Here is a 17571-nt window from a genome sequence, read left to right as displayed (position 1 = left end):
TTGGATGTCCTAAAAGAAATGCGTATGGGTAGTTGTGAGCAGCGTAAAGCACCGCGTCGCAAGAAGCTTACTGTAGAAGCAGGAAAACGTGTTTCTACATCTGATTTGTACCCGTCTACTAGTAGAAATGTTTCTGAAATAAGTTCATGCGAATCATCAGATGATGAAGAAGACCAGCTACAAAATATTGACGATGAAGACCTTCCCTGTTTTAATTTGAAAAAACCTGATAAAGAAATCCAACCAGAAGAACATGATGATGAAAGTCAGCAAGAAATAAGTGACGATGATGACCATCCTCTTATAAACTTTAGTAATCTTAAGGTCAATGATTGGGTAGTTGTTCGATACACGGCAACAATTTTAAGCCAATGTTATACAGGGTGTCATTGAAATGGTGTAAAAAAATTCGGGGGGTGATAGTACTCCTAAAAATTTTAAAAAAAGTTCCTATAACTATAGGGCGGAAAATGCATATTAAGGGAGTTAGGGGCACTGAAAGGGTAAATTTAAAAAACGGTTTTTTGAAATTGTAGGCTTAAAAAACGAGATAAAATTTCGAAAAAAAATCCTCTACCATAAATTTTGACCCAAAATCAAATGGTGATACTGAAAAATAATTTGGAAAATCGGAAAGGGTAGTTTTTGCAAGGGTAGGGGGTTAATTCGTGAATAACTTTTTTTAGGTTATTTTTTTCGCAACGTGGGTTCATTTTTTAAAAACTACATACTTTTTCCTACAAAAAAGGTACTCTTGTTGCACATCGCTCAGAACGATGGTTTTCGAGAAAATTGAAGGCAAAAAGTTTGCTCTGATGGGCTGCTAACTGGTTAAACAACATAAACTTATGAAAGTTATGGGGTTTCAAAAGTAAACAAGTAGTTATTAAATAATTAATTGAAATGGAATTTTCAATTACCATAATACACATCACTGGTCCGATGAGAACCCTCATGCTGTTGTGGAAAGTCGACACCAAATTCGATTCTCAGTTAATGTTTGGGCGGGAATTCTTGGCGATAGACTTATTGGACCATTTTTTCTACCCCCGAGGTTAATTTGACACCTTTTGAAAAGTCGCTTGTTATTTATAATAATAAACATTTTAGGCTAAATGGTCAAAGTTACCTTAATTTTCTAATACATGATCTACCAGCACTTTTGGAGGAAGTTCCCATAGCACAGAGGCAGATTACGTATTTTATGCATGATGGTGCACCAGCTCATTTTCCGCTAGCGGTGAGGAATCATTTAAACCAAGTTTTTGAGAGGCGTTAGATAGGACGTGGTGGTCCACAAGCTTGGCCAGCAAGATCACCAGATCTTAATCCAATAGATTTCTACTTCTGGGGCCACTTGAAAACTTTGGTTTACTCAGTGCCGATTAATACTGAAGAGCAACTACGTCAACGCATTATCGACTGTTCCAATCAAATTCGTACAACCCCAGGGATATTCCACAGGGTACGCAGATCATGGAGAAGAAGAGCAGATGTCTGCATTGAAATGAATGGTGGTCACTTTGAACATTTACTATGAATGAATTAAGAAATGCATTATTTTAATAAGGAATTTTGGTAATTGGTTTATTTCGTTTTTTAAAGCAATAAGATGTTTTAAAAATCATAAAATTTAGATTTTTCAATTAATTATTTAATAACTACGTGTTTACTTTTGAAACCCCATAACTTTCATAGGTTTATGTTGTTTAACCAGTTAGCAACCCATCAGAGCAAACTTTTTGCCTTCAATTTTCTCGAAAACCATCGTTCTGGGCGATGTGCAACAAGAGTACCTTTTTTGTAGGAAAAAGTATGTAGTTTTTAAAAAATGAACCCACGTTGCGAAAAAAATAACCTAAAAAAAGTTATTCACGAATTAACCCCCTACCCTTGCAAAAACTACCCTTTCCGATTTTCAAAATTATTTTTCAGTATCACCATTTGATTTTGGGTCAAAATTTATGGCAGAGGATTTTTTTTCGAAATTTTATCTCGTTTTTTAAGCCTACAATTTCAAAAAACCGTTTTTTAAATTTACCCTTTCAGTGCTCCTAACTCCCTTAATATGCATTTTCCGCCCTATAGTTATAGGAACTTTTTTTAAAATTTTTGGGAGTACTATCACCCCCCGAATTTTTTTACACCATTTTAATGACACCCTGTATAGGACAAATAAAATCCGTTACCCTGCTAAACGGGGAACGGGTTTTCAAAACATCGTTTTTAAAAAAATCCTCCAAACCGGAAAGATTTTTATCTCCTCCTAAGTTAGATGAAGACGAGGTAACAACCGAAATGATTATCATGATACTTAGCCCTCCTAAGATTGAAGGTTCAGGGACCAGGCAATTTTTTACCTTTTCGGATAATCTTTCAAAACTAAACATAAAATAAACATATAGTTACCACTGTTTGTAACCTTCAAGAAACCTTTGTTACCTTCAAACCAGAGTTATTTTTAAGTTGTTTTTTTTTGTTTGATCATTTTTTAGAGTTATCTACTTTATGTTTTTTTGTTTACATATTTTAATTGTAATTTGCAATGTTGCAAGAAATATTTTTTGTTTTGTATATTTTTTTTATATGTTAACATGTTTTTTATTTTTTTTTACTGTTTTTTTTGTTTTCCAAATATCCCCTTCAGTGGATAAATGATGATTTATGCAATTTTAAGCCATATTCTCAAAAAGCCCCACCCTATGGGGCAATTTGAGAAGGCCCTAAAAAAATTTTTTTACGCCTCCCAGAAGAGGAAGCCGTTAGTCAAATATAAGAAATAGATACCTCTATCATAGGTCTTTCCAACGCCATTACAAAATTGATCAAGCTTACTTTTGTCTTATAGATATCGCTCAAAAACCTCAAAAAAATTCTCAAATAGCCCCATTCTACGGTAATTAAAATATTGATGCTTGGCCAATCTCTCCCATAACCTCCCCAAATAATCCCACTTCACATACAAGGCGGCAACCTCGCACATATTATTATTAATGGGACGACCCACTCGTAGAGAAGTAACGAAATGAAAGAAAGAGAACACCAATGGCGGCCACCGTGTAACAAACAAGAACAGAACACAAAGATCACGTCTGTGCTAACCAGTTTTACCCGCTTCAATTTGTTTGTCAATTTTAGTCGCGCTTATAATAGCGCTGTGTGTAGACGTGGATGTTTTCGGGGTGACAACGGAATTATCGAAAATTTACGTGGTTGTGCGGAAAAATGATGCAAAATCCATCGTCCGGAAAGGGAAAGACCGCTAGACAACTGGTGAGTACCGTTTGCCCCGTTACGAGTTAATTATTACGCCTTATAATCGGCCATTTTGTTATCAAAACCACTCACGTAAACCTTGTGTTGTGTTACAGTCGCCATGCCTATAGTGGCCAGGCCTTTTCTTTGCCAAAGGCACGTTTATATAAATTCTTAAGACCTTTTAAAATACTCTTAAAAATTATGAAAGTTTGATTATATCCGGTGCCTTTAGTTGGGAATATTAATGCCCGCATTTCCTCACCCTTGCGCTAGTTTTATTTTCGATCGATGTGGATTTTTTTAATAAGTGGCGAAGGCTGCTCTAAGGGGCTACGTAGTTTAAACTTGGAGACTTAATGTTTAAGGGGGTCGACACCGGTTTTGTTCTGTTTACCTATCACCTGATAATAAATATAGTGTTCCTTTTAAACAGGACAGACCAATTTCAAGTTATTGCAGTGTGTAGGTAAATCCAATTACGTAGCTATAGATAGGTTAATAATTAACATATCATAATTGTTTAAAACGTGTTTTTATTTTTAAATATATACTTCAGAAAAAAAGGCCTTAATCACCGCAATTGTATGACCTCATAGTTTTGCAGGTAAGGTAACTTCTTAAAAATTAGTAGTGTAAAATAAGTAGAATAAAATAAAAAACTTAACATTAATTTTCTTAGTCCCGACGTTGCCAAATGTCTTCAAAAGTGGTAATAAACTTTGTTTACAGTATTACCCCTGAATAAATAAACAGTTTTTAGGTTTATTGTAGGCTTTATGAAGGTTTGCCTAACTTTTCATCTCATTTATTTATTTTTATTAATGTATTTGGTGAATATAGGAATACAAACAGGTTTAAAAACACAAAATAATATTCAAATAATTCACTTTTAGGTATTAGATACTACAAAAAATTGAAAGAAAGGTAAATTATATATGTATTCCAATTATAGCGAGAAAAGTTGCAGTATAGGTGAATTATAAAAGTAAATTAGTTTTGGCCTAATAATATATTGTTGTAAAACTATATAAAGTCCAAATTTAAAAAATCTACTAAATTGTAAAACATGTTTCCATTTTTTAGTTATTCTGCACATCAATAGGGAATTCTGTGAACAATCCTTTTATCCTAAATTTAATAAAAAAAAGCTTTATTTAATAATAATAACAATAATAACTGGTTTATTTATTTCATATGAAAAGATTACATTTCACCTTACAATCCTATGATGAAATAAAAAGCTGTATAAGCTTCTTCAGATGAAGCAGCTGCTAGAGCTTAGAAACTTAAAACCTAAAGAAAAATTATTATGGTAATTATGAATGTTTGTATAAAATCTAATAACAAGAGTAGAGTTTAAATAAAAAATGGTTTTATAATATCTTTATTGAATTATTTTATTTTTATTTTTATTTTATTTTACAATACAAGCCTTACAGGTAAATAAATACCCATCTACAAGGCAGGAAAGACCTTTAAATACATAAATATAACTTATGCTAACTAAGAAAAATGTATATATAACTTGTTACAAAAATCTTCTAAGCTAACTAAAACTAACTAAAAAATTGCATAAAAAGTAATAAGAGGCATAGAAAATAAGTAACAAAAACGATCAAAACCTAATGTGCTGCCTATAAACCTCAATTTTTATTAACGGAAATGGCTATATTATTTACAAAAAATAGCTTAATACAAACTCAGGTTACTTGTGGCTTAGTGTTCAAGTGAGCGACATAAGGCTTCCTTTGTAATATTGAAAATGTCAAAATGAGCATCATTATTGTAAATACTACACATGGTATAAATTGGTGAAAATTTAAGTAGATTTGTTCTAGGAGTAGGGAGATGAAACGTGGTATGATGTCTATTATTGAGACGAGGCACAAAAAAATATAATTTTGACACTAATGGCGGACTATCGATTAGATAATTAAGTAATTTATGCAATGTCATAAGAGCAGAAAAGGTTCGTCGAGTTTCTAGGGAACAAATATTAAAACGTTGGAGCAGATCATCATGTGGAAAACCCTGAGGTTTTAAGGAACATAAGTATTTTAAAAAGCGCCTTTGCACTTGCTCTAGATTGTTAATGTGCAAATTATAAGCCGGCGACCATATCACCGAAGCATATTCCAATCGCGATCGTACATATGCAAAATATAATGTTTTTATGGCATCTGGATTTCTGAAATCCTTAGTGCTTCTATAAATAAATCCATATGATTTTGACGCTTCTGAGACTACTGTGTCAATATGGTATGAGAAAGACAGTTTGGTATCAAAGTACACTCCCAAGTCTTTAAAAGAATTTGTGCCTATTAATGTAGTCGTATTTAATGCGTAGTTAAATAATAACGGTTTTAATTTGTTGGTATATGTCATAACATTACATTTAGAAACATTCAACTTAGACCATTTTCTACACACCAAGCATTTACCAAGTCAAGATTATACTGCAATAATCTATGACAATCTGCGAGATTTCTTATTTTATTATATAACTTGATATCGTCTGCATAAAGTAAAAAATCGCAATCTAATTTATCACCAATATCGTTAATAAAGTAGTTAAACAGTAGCGGTCCAAGCACAGATTCCTGTGGGACACCAGAAACTACATCATAGGAGCTTGACCTTTCGCCGTATAACTCCACGTACTGACTTCTACCACATAGATATGAGCGAAACAATTAAAGAGAGACAACTGAAAATCCAAAATTACTAAGCTTATCAACAATTAAACTATGCTTCAATTGATCGAAAGCCTTGCTAAAATCCAGGTATATAACATCCATCTGTTCCCCATTATCATCTGCCTCAGCAATATTCTGAGTTATAAGCAAAAGGTTTGTGCTCGTAGACCTTCCTTTAAAAAATCCGTGCTGTTGGGGAATAATAATATTTTTGGTTAACGGAAAAACTCTATCGTGAATTAAAAATTCAAAAACTTTACAAAAATTGCGAAATATAGATATAGGTCTATAATTACATATATCGGACCTATTACCTTTTTTACATACAGGACAAACCTTGGAAACTTTCCATAATGCAGGAATAGACCTCGATAAAAGACAGTTGTTAAACAAAACAAGTAAAGGCTTTACAAGTATATGCCTACAGTCCTTAATAATAAATGCAGGAATAAGATCCGGTCCTGTTGTAAATTTAGGTTTTAATTTGTTTAAAGCATTGAGTATTTCGCGTTCTGAAAAACAAGAAATATTTATATTAAGAGAGTTATTTGGGGTATGATGAGAATTAGGGTGTAAATTATTATTTAAAAAAGATCGCTTAAAGTAGTCAGCGAAGGAATTAACTATTTCAAGGGTGCCCTTTATAGGAGTGTCCTTGTGAAACATATCTTTAGGAATATCTCTTGTATTTTTTTTATTCTTTATAAAACTCCAAAATTTGTTAGGATTATTTATGATACTGCTTTCTACATTTGAAACGTATTGATAGTAAGATTTAGATATATCTCTTTTAGATTTATTGCGTAACAATTTAAACGTGTTTATATCATCGGTTCTTCCATATTTTTTAAATTTGTTGTAATGAAAACTCTTAAGCTTTATATCCCTTATAATACTATTTGTGAACCAAGGTGGAAAATTTCTCCTAGGTATATTAGGATATTTTGGTACAAAACTGTCCAATTCCTTTAATATTAAATCATAAAAGACCTTAAACTGATGCTCCACAGAAACCGTAGCTTCCATAAATGACCAATCAGTCTTTGAAAAGGCATCATATAAATTAGGAAAATTAGCTTTTTTAAAGTTAAATGCATTTTGTAGGTTAAAAAGTGTCTTACGCTTAAAATTCATAAAGTGGCAATATTTTAACGAAATATCAAGAGCAGGATGATGAGTATCTTCGGTTAACAACGGATCCAAAGATTTTTCCACTATGCAATTTTCATTATTGTTTATGACCAAATCAAGAATTCTGTTATTTGAATTTTGTATAGAGTTGCTTTGATTGCAATTAAGAAAAGTTATAAAGTTTTGCAGTATTAAAATATGCTTATCTTGAGAATTGTTACAGTTAACGTAATTAGGTAGATTAAAATCACCCAATATGCAAATATTATTACCAAAAATGCAGTCAAGGGATGTTAGACACTCAAACAGATTTTCCAAAGTTTCAGGATATACTGGAGGAGGAAGATATACAGCAAAAACTAAAATTGACGAGAAATCTAATACAATCTTAACACCAACAATATCTATACCGGGCTCAAGATCAACACTTTGATTTACATCTATTTTAAAAGCGTTAAACTTTTTATTAACGGCTATCAGACAGCCCCCACCTCGTGATTTTCCCGTATTTAGTTATTGAAAAAAGAGAAGAGCAGAAAAGAGATAATTTAAAGTGTAAAGAGATAGATAGAGGGAAAGTGAGAGAAAGAAAAACATAATGGGAGGTCAAAGGGATATACTTAAAGTGTTTAGAAGCAACATATTTTCAACTCTTTTTTTAATTTGTATTTATTTATATAAAAGGCAATTTGATAGGTAAATGTTTTTCTAATTGCTATGAAAAGTATTGTTAAGCTTTTAACAGACATTGAGGTTATGGACATCTGTTTGATATGTTATCTTTTGAATAATATAAAGAGGGCATCTATGTTTACTAACTAAAACCAGGACCAGGTCTAAATATTTACAGGCCCCTATATAAACGCCCATAGTTTCTTCAAGTTAATAAAACTTATCATGAAATATAAAGTCGAAATTATACCCATTTGTAGTTACGTCATCCAGGTGAGAAAAAAAGTATGGCGTAGATATTTTTGCCAATCAATATTAGGTTAGAAACTTTACCATCGCCTTCAGAAATTAATAGTCTGCTATGTATTTTTATACGTTCAGAAATTAACAAATGATTTATTTTAGCAGCATATTATTATATTTTTATATTCGTGTATATACTTTCATTCCCAAAAAATTTAAAAAAATCTTGTAGTATTTATTGTATTATTAACTAACTTAACAATTAACAAATATTATTATAATTAATCATAAATAATGAGACATAAACAACAAGTCCGAAACGGAATTGCACTTCAAATTGAGAATGTGATAGAGCGAGCCGCAGATGCAACAAAATTGAGCACAACAACGATCGCAAATATAAAGAAGAATGGGATAAAATCAGATCAGGATTACGCTGCTCATATATTTTCCAAGCAAAAGACCGCAAAAACCAAATCTACAACATATTTGAAAAGTAGAATTCGGCACGAGCAGTAGACGTAACAAAACCGAGCTTACAAAAATTGTGAATAATGGTATAAAATTATTTTAACTCACTGGGAAAAATTTAAATACTGAAAATTTAATTTACTTGTTCATGAAAAAAAATGCTGCTTGAAGGAATATGTTAACACATTAAAATGAAAATACCATTCCAAAAAATAAAACATACAAACTCAAAAAAAACACGCCATATTGCATTACCAAGTTAATGAAATTGCAACGATATGATTGAATACTTAAACGACAATCATAAAATAAAATTTGCTAGAACAAAAAAAGCTTAATCAATCTCTTCAGTATTGTCAGAGTCAGAACTGAAATCAGAGAACGAACCAGCTGAGTTTTAAACCAGTTTTCGAAGTTTTTCCTGTTCATATTGTCATGATAATCTCTTGTCTTTAATCCACTCTTGAATATTAAATTTGCACCATTGATGAAGCCATCTTTGATTCCGGCGTGGACTACGATATAACGATGACCTTAAAAATAAAAGATAATTCAATTCTCTTCTTTTAGAAATCATTCTTCCAGAACATAAATTTAATATAATTAATAAGTAATGTTCCATGCACATACGAGTAGTGTATGGAGTTAAATTCCCTCATATTGTCTTAGAGAGAAATTATATGAAACTATGAAACAGATGAAATTATGAAGTTAGTGGGCCCTTACAAGGGCAATAGTTTTTATTCAAAAAAAATCTAAAAAGATAACCAGATAATTTTTACCTTCACTGTTTTTCCTTGAATCCGTGTGCTTGGTGTCATCTTGCCAGCTACTACGAAATGATCCCTTGCTAAAAATCCACGTCTCGTCAACGAAAACTGGAGGAAACCCTTCCAGACCTACATTTCTATTTTTGATATACTCCCTTAAAAAATTGATTCTTTTATGAACAATATTTGGCAAGTCCATCAAATATTTTCTGTTATTTGATTTTTTCCACTTGAAGCCTATACTATTGATCCATCTTCTTAAGGAGTCAATGGAAAACCCAAAATATTCAACTTGATTGAAATTTTCGGACTTGCTCCTTTTCCAGTTGAAAAAAAGTCAATATATTTAAAATCATCAGCTGCGATTGTTCATTATACCTATTATATCTTTTTCTAGGCATTATCTAACACTTTTCGAAATAACTTTCAAGAACAAGTTGACAAACCAATATTTTTGATTGACAGTGATCACATAACCTAGTATATAAAAGATGAATAATTATCAGACACCAATTTTTTTCAAAAGTTTGTTGTCGCCGCTGTTTGGAATATGCTAAACAAAGATAAACAAAAATGACGTCATTACAAATGGGTATAATTTCGACTTTAGGTATGTGTTGATTATGTCCCATAATTTAGTCGACATAGAGCAACAGCATATTCTTTGCTCAAAAATATTAGGATTTTATCAAATTCTTCTAGTCCGAAAAACGATAATAACCAAGATGCAGGGTGTGTTTATTATTTTATTTTCATTATTTTTTAATAAGTCCTTCAACAAGTAGCATACCTATCACCACAAAATTCTAAAATTCTAACCACAAAATTTGGTTGTGAGGGGTTTTTGGGGGCGAGAAATTCGAATTCAATGGTAATTTTTGTGTAGGTACATCCTAGAGGAAGGCACTGTCAGCGACACTCCGAGGTGACAAACACGTAGAGGTACAACGTTTTTGTGCCTCAGTGCATAAAATCTCAGCTTTTCAATTAATATTACTCTAAAAATTTATATCTTTGTCGAGTCGCTCAGAGCACCGGTTTTCGAGATACATAATTGAATTTTTAATTTTAAATGCGGCATAAATAAAAAATTTGTTATTTACGATTTGCACTTTTTTTACGGAAATTTCATTTTTCATTTATCCAGGGGTAAATTATTCGAAAATACGTACAGAGCTAAGCAGTATAATCAAAACCAACCCAAAAAAAAAATAAGAAAGCGCTACATCCTGAATTGTTACGTAAATTTTTGAATATTTTTATAGAAGGCTTTGATAAAAAATAAATTAATGTAGGCACCACTTCATGGTGATATCAAATATTATTTCTGTCAAAAGTTTGGTGCTTAATTAGAACCATTAGAGGCCTTAAAAAAATTTCTAAGCACAAATTTCTTTTGAAAGTCGATAATGATACGATACGACATTTTTTCTAACCTAGAAATGCGAGACATGATATGCGTATTGGTCGACAAAGTTATCTGAACCTTAGGGGTATAATAGGTGAGACGGGAAGTATGGCCGCTGGATTGGCCTACTATTTTTTATTTTTCAGAAAATTTAATTAACTTAAATTTCATAAACACGTGTAGCCCAAAACAAATATGCCTACGCCTCTGTTTGCTGTGGAGGACCGCCCCTTAAAAAACCTGACGATGACGCCTCGAACATATCTGGCCCAATCAGTTTAAAAATTGGCTCGGCGCGAAACGGCCATGATTTTGATCTTGTAGTAACCGAGCCAATCAGATAAACTGTCGATAGCCTGCCGCACTGCTGTGCTATGTTGTCATATTAGTTTTATTTTAATAGATATGCGGACATTGTTGTCGTATGCAGCATTGGTTTAATCCACATAATTGCCAATCTCTGTAATAAGAATTAGATTGAACCTACAAAAAGGTTAATTTTTTGTCTGTTTTTAGAGAATTAATTAGTATACAGGGTCTCCTTTTTCATAGGGATAGTATTGCTATCTCCTATACGATAAAAGATACGAGGGCGGTTAAATTAGAAAAAAGTTGCGGCATTTTATTCTGATTAAAAAAGTGCATTTTGATTTTTTATGCGATGTTTCGTTTTTTAGATATCATCAACTTTTTTTTTTAAATACGGACCTGGATTTTTTATTTTATATTTAAAAAGAATTTTTATTTTCCTTTTCAACAATGTATAACTTAAATGTCTGTCTCGACGTTTCGGTATAAAAATAGCAGTTTTCAAGCTTTTTTTCTTTAATACGGACCTGATTAGTATTTACAAATTTAAAATACGGCAGATTTGGGTTGAGTTGGGTGTTAGCTGCTAATATTATTCACTATCATCAATTGCGGCTGATATTTTTTTATGTGGTTAGGAAAAAAATTACGATATGTGATTTGTTCGATATTAATATTCGATAACGAAAATCTATTTTCAAAGCTGCATGGAGAGCCACCTTTAATGAAAATGGAACCGAAAATGAAACCGTGCTTGCCGAATGCTTCAAACTTTATAACAATGTCAGATTTATTACGGCTGTGACTTATTTAGGTAGGCCATGAAAACAAAAATATGTCGTAGCTACGACAACAATTATTATTATTAATTACAACAAAATTATTAAAATATTACTTTGATATTTTAACGTTTTGCCGTAAGTTAGTTTCTTAAATTAGTTTAAAAGCTTTGGTTGTTTCCTTAGCAATTTCCTAGTTCAATATTAACAAAATAAATACAAGTTGTAAAATGGTACGGTATAGTGATAGTGAAAAAAAGGACATGTACGATGTTTTTATAAGATGTTATCGAAAGGTTGATGATGCAGTAAGGGAGTATGCAAGATTATATCCAAATAGAACTGCTTCAGCGCGAAAAACTTTTTATTTGGTTTCAAGAATTTGGATGTGTATAAAAAAACGCGGAAATTACCGTGCCAAGAATACACACAACGATGTTAATGTTTTAGCTCAAATTCATCTTTATCCGGAGTCTTCATTAAGAATTATAGGTTCTGAATGTGGGATACATCCTTCAGTGGTCGGAAAAATTTTAAAGAAACATAGGTATCATGACTACAAGTTCCAACCGGTTCAGAAACTGCATCCAGGTGATTCAGAACGCAGACTTGTTTTCTGCCGTTGGTATCAAAAGATGTTAAATGCAGACCCGATGTTCTCTACGACCATTTTATGGACCGACGAAACTACATTCACTAATAGTGGCATGTTTAACCGAAAAAATAAGCATTTCTATGCGCAAAACAACCCACATTTAGTAGAAGAAACTAAGCCTCAAAATCGATTTAGTCTTAATATATGAGGTGCGGAATCATCGGTAATAGGCTAATAGGTCCCAAAATTATTGATGGAAATTTAAATAGTGAAAGGTACGTTAACCTATTGACGGAAGTTATGGATGAAATTCCATTGGAAACATTAAGAAGTATTCGGTGGTTTATGCAGGATGGCTGTGCCGTTCACAATTCCGCTGTTGCCCGAGATTTTCTCGACACAAATTTCCCTAATTGCTGGGTAGGAACAAAAGGTCCTGTATAAGGTGGCCTCCTTGTTCCCCATGCCTTAATCCTCTGGATTACTTCTTATGGGGATTTTTAAAAAATAAAGTCAATAACAATGAAATAAATAATATGGAGGTGTTAACACATCGGGTCACTGCTGCATTCAGAAATTTAAAGCTCGAATGCTTAACCCGCTCAATAGAGAATTTAGATTTAAGGACCGTAAAATGCATTAAACATAATGGGGGTCACTTCGAAAATTTTTTGTAAATAGTGTAAATGTTATTTGTAAAAAACTGCTTAATTTCTTCTCAGAACTAAAAAACTGCTTTATAAGCAAGAAAAACAGACACTTTTCTTGCCTAATGTATGTAAAGAGAATGTTGTTTCTTTACTTAAATCGTATTGTTTTGTTATTTTTTTGGTTTATACACGTTTGTCATTTGTTTGTAAAGTAAATAAAATATTTCTTATTAAAAGTGGAAAATTCTATTTTATTTACACATTTATTGTTCCCCTTCTAAATCTAAAGCAAATACTCAATACTAAATTAAAAGAACCATACCAAATTTTCGAATTTCTTTTTCTTACCCACAAAAAAAAAAGGCCATTTTGTTGTTTTAAAATTTTATGTTTGATATATTGAAGATAATAATAAATATGCATTCGAAAGGTATTTTAATTTTGTAAATACTAATCAGGTCCGTATTAAAGAAAAAAGCTTGAAAACTGCTATTTTTATACCGAAACGTCGAGACAGACATTTAAGTTATACATTGTTGAAAAGGAAAATAAAAATTCTTTTTAAATATAAAATAAAAAATCCAGGTCCGTATTTAAAAAAAAAAGTTGATGATGATATCTAAAAAACGAAACGTCGCATAAGAAAATCTAAATACACTTTTTTAATCAGAATAAAATGCCGCAACTTTCTTCTAATTTAACCGCCCTCGTATCTTTTATAGTATAGGAGATACTATAAAAGGAGCAATACTGTCCCTATGAAAAAGGAGACACCCTATATACAGCTCGAACCTAATAAATATACCTGGGCTGCCAATTCAAATGCAATGAAAAGTAAATGACCACTACTAGGTGGCCGCCATTTTGCGTGATTGTGCCCTTTCGATGTTGGTCACTCTGACAAATTTCAGTTGTGCCAATTGTAGGGAAACAAAACAATTAAAAGTTTTTGAGAGGTTATGTTTACAAATACAAAATAGAAAGTTACATTTAGTTAAGAATTTAAGATAGTTGCGTTAGATCTGTGATTTTTCTTGTAGGTACTTCTTTAAGAATTTCGTTAAAATTTATGAAAGAAAGTAATCCTCACCTAAAATGAGACAAAGTTTCAATTAAATTGGGATAGAGGCATGCATTAAAATATTTGTTTTATTATTCTGATAATCTTGAATCTTATAAATCTAAACATCTTCATTAAAATATTTTTCCTTGTATTTACTTAACAAATTCAGTTAAAAACACTTTTATTTTCTTTCTATTTTTACTATTACGACTTTTACTTTCCTTCTATGTACAGTGTTTCCACATTAATAGGTACAACCATCTATAAAAATCAAAGTATAGATGATTTTTCTGGGTTTGTAATTAGCAAGGGTTTATATAGTAAAAATAAACAACTCTATATATTATTTTATCGTAAACAACACAGGCAGACAATTCACAATAATTCAATTATGAGAAACAGTGAACCAAATATGTTTAAATAAAGATGGTGATACATTATCCACGTATTAAATAAGGAAGAAGATATATCGCCCGTTGCAGACGATATACCCAAAAGCGTCGTTTACAAATCGCCAAAAACTTGGCAATCCGCTATACTCACACGTCAAACGTCAGCATTGCCAACTTCATTATCGTTATTTAATAAATTTTTTGTTGGCAACACTAAAAATGTTCAGAGTGACCAACATCAAAAGGACATAACCAGTATAAAAATGGCGGCCACCAGGCAGTGGTCATTTTTGGGTATCATGGCCATTGGCCATAATTATGCATTAGCATTCCAGGTATATTTATTAAGTTCGTGATATACAGTGGTAGTTACATTAAATTTAAAAAAATATTGTGTTTTTAGTTGATCAATATGACAACTTTGCTTTAAAAGTTTTAATAGATAGGTAAGGCGTGACTTACCATAAATTCCTTTTCGAGACACAGATAAAGTTGTGGAACATTATATTCACAAGAAAATTTTGGCGTTTCCCAATAATCCTAATTGCAAAACTTTTAAAGGCAAAATAAATATTTATTACTTTTTTCGATTTTTTTTCAGTTCTCTCTGAAGTCACTAAGAATGCCTATATGACAATCTTAAATCAATTTAAAATGTCCACCTCCACACCCCTTACGTCATATAACCTTTACTTTAAAGAAATATGGTCACCATATATATATAAACTACAACTGTTACTTTCCCAATTTTTATGGGATTAAACAATAAGTTGATATAGATTATTTATTTCATCTTTGTTATATACTCATCTCCCATAATACATTTAATAGAGTGTCATATAAATCAAGATATAAATACTTTAATTGATAGTTTTTTTATACTCATACAAATATGACACTCAAGTGGTGATTATAACCGGATGATAAGTCCTATTTATTTAACTCATGACCCCAATATACAATTTTCCAAATATAATAACGAAGAGAAGCCAAGGCAGCACTGTTTTGATCCAAAACCTAGCTGTTATTTCTGTTGTTGAGTTTAAAGTAGGTATCTATTATATACTAAAATTAATATATATATATATATATATATATATATTATTATTATATATTATATATTATTATTATTATATTATATTCGATATATATATATATATATATATGACTGACATGCGACTGCAAGTTTTAAGCATTTATCAATGTGTTGATTACTGTGGCCAAATGTGTTACACAATTAAGTTATTAGGTTTAACTTCTCTTTAAGTGGATTTTATTTATATATTATGCATTCAATACATGCTTTATTTACTTAGTGGTTAAAACAATACAGCATATTTTCGTTTGGTTTTTATTTATTTGAAGCAGTATTTTTAGTTCTCAATTTCTTGAAAGAATTGGATATAAAATTTCTATTGACTTCAAAGGGCTCTAAAAGCATGTCGAGAAAAGTAACTAAAGTGGTGCAGGGCAAAAATTTCCATAGTTTTGAGATGCTTACTATAAAAGAATAAAATAAACTTATGTCAGCTGAAATTTGTATAACAGGGAAATAAAATAGATTTTAGTTGAAAGTTTTAGTGTTTGAATAAAGTTTCCAGAAAAAAACCTCAAGAACAGAAAGGGTTTTAGGTCATTTATAACAGTTCAAAGTTACAGGAATATATAGGCTGTTAATAAATGTAGACAAACTATAACCATCGAATCTTTGGTCAAGTTTAAGGCGAAATGTTCATGTAAACATGGGTCTTCGTTTTCAAGCTAGAGCATGTCAGCACTAAAAGAATTTATATATTTTATTCATATTATTATTATTATTATTATTATTATTATTAACACTCTTCAATTTATAATATAGGTATATATACACGTTAATTTAGAATATCAAAATAGACATCCCTGGAATATCCTACCCATTCCCAGAATAGCTGTAACACAGTCTAACAGTTGAAGCGTTTTTTTTTCTAGTTGAAATCTATATACTTTAGCTGTAATGACCCTTGCCTCAAATTTTACTGTTATTACCTATTTTACATAGACACAATTAAAAAAAAAATTACGTTGTCTCAATTCCCACAAAACATAAATTTGTGAATTCCATTTCCGAATCTCGATTTAAGCACGAATTTCAAATAAAAAGAGACATTGATCCACCCTTAATCGTTTTACATGATCGCACCTGATGATGATGGTCCGCGGTTGGCATCGCGCACGTTTATATACGCGCTTTTTGGGTCAATGAAATTTACTTATTTGCTTCTTGCTTTATTTGAAATGGATTTAGATGTTAATGGTGCTTTATATAGCAGTATACAACAGTTAACGATCGCTATCTACAAGATGTTTTATCAGTGTATAAAAGTGATGACTTTTAATATGGAATTAAACAATAGCGAACACTCAAAATGGGTAAATTTTTTTTATGTAAGATTCGCTAGCAAGCTAATGGGACTGACAGCGCGTCGCGTCGAGACGCTCGTCAACAAAAGACAAGCGAAAGCATGATTAATGTAGAAGTAGGACGACTCCAACGATGTTTTACTTAATTTAAAGGACATTGTTGTTGAATAAATGTGTGGGTGAAATACTTCATGTAATAAACTGAAAGTAAAACTCGTAAAACAAAAGTATTTACGAGAAAAAGCTTTTCGATGACGCCGACCTTAAAGTTCGATTTTTGGGCTGCGGACGTCATATTATCCGTAATCTGTGCGTAAGAACGCTTTCATGACGTCTTTATTTCAGAAAAAATACTAACAATAAAAAAAGTGCAAATATGTCATAAATACGTTTGAACAATCTACTAATCTTTAAAAATTAATACTGAAAATCTTCTACTGGTATTGTAATTTTTTTTGTTACAAGTTTTTGAAACTGTTCTTTTACATATACCGTTTTTGTTATCACAGATAATTTTTTGCTAAGCTGATGATGCCTTGAAATACAAAATCTCATTAAAAAAATCACTCTTAAGATCGTCACGACACCTAATGGCGTCGCCCTGTTCGTTTTACTTTAACCATAAATTTGCTGGTGTCTCTCAAAATTGTTAAGATAAAAGTTTTAAATGCCCTGATAATGAAACTCTACAGTATCTGTATGCTTATTTAAACATAAAAAAAAAATAAAAGCAT

General features: G+C 31.4%; 1 protein-coding gene across 1 annotated transcript in view; it reads left to right on the top strand.

The window, feature by feature from the left end:
• The first annotated feature begins 3132 nt into the window (after nucleotides 1–3132).
• The window catches only part of LOC126733656 (jmjC domain-containing histone demethylation protein 1-like), a 129141-nt gene continuing 114702 nt past the window's right edge, over nucleotides 3133–17571 (top strand). Inside the window, exon 1 of the mRNA XM_050437049.1 lies at nucleotides 3133–3273. Within this exon, the coding sequence (XP_050293006.1) occupies nucleotides 3226–3273 (48 nt within the window). The 5' untranslated portion in view covers nucleotides 3133–3225. The remainder of the gene's footprint in view (nucleotides 3274–17571) is intronic.

Source organism: Anthonomus grandis, chromosome 2, assembly GCF_022605725.1.
Source record: "Anthonomus grandis grandis chromosome 2, icAntGran1.3, whole genome shotgun sequence".
In the NCBI taxonomy this organism is placed as follows: domain Eukaryota; kingdom Metazoa; phylum Arthropoda; class Insecta; order Coleoptera; family Curculionidae; genus Anthonomus; species Anthonomus grandis.
Note: the sequence above shows the minus strand (reverse complement) of the source record. Positions and strands in the feature narration are given on the sequence as shown.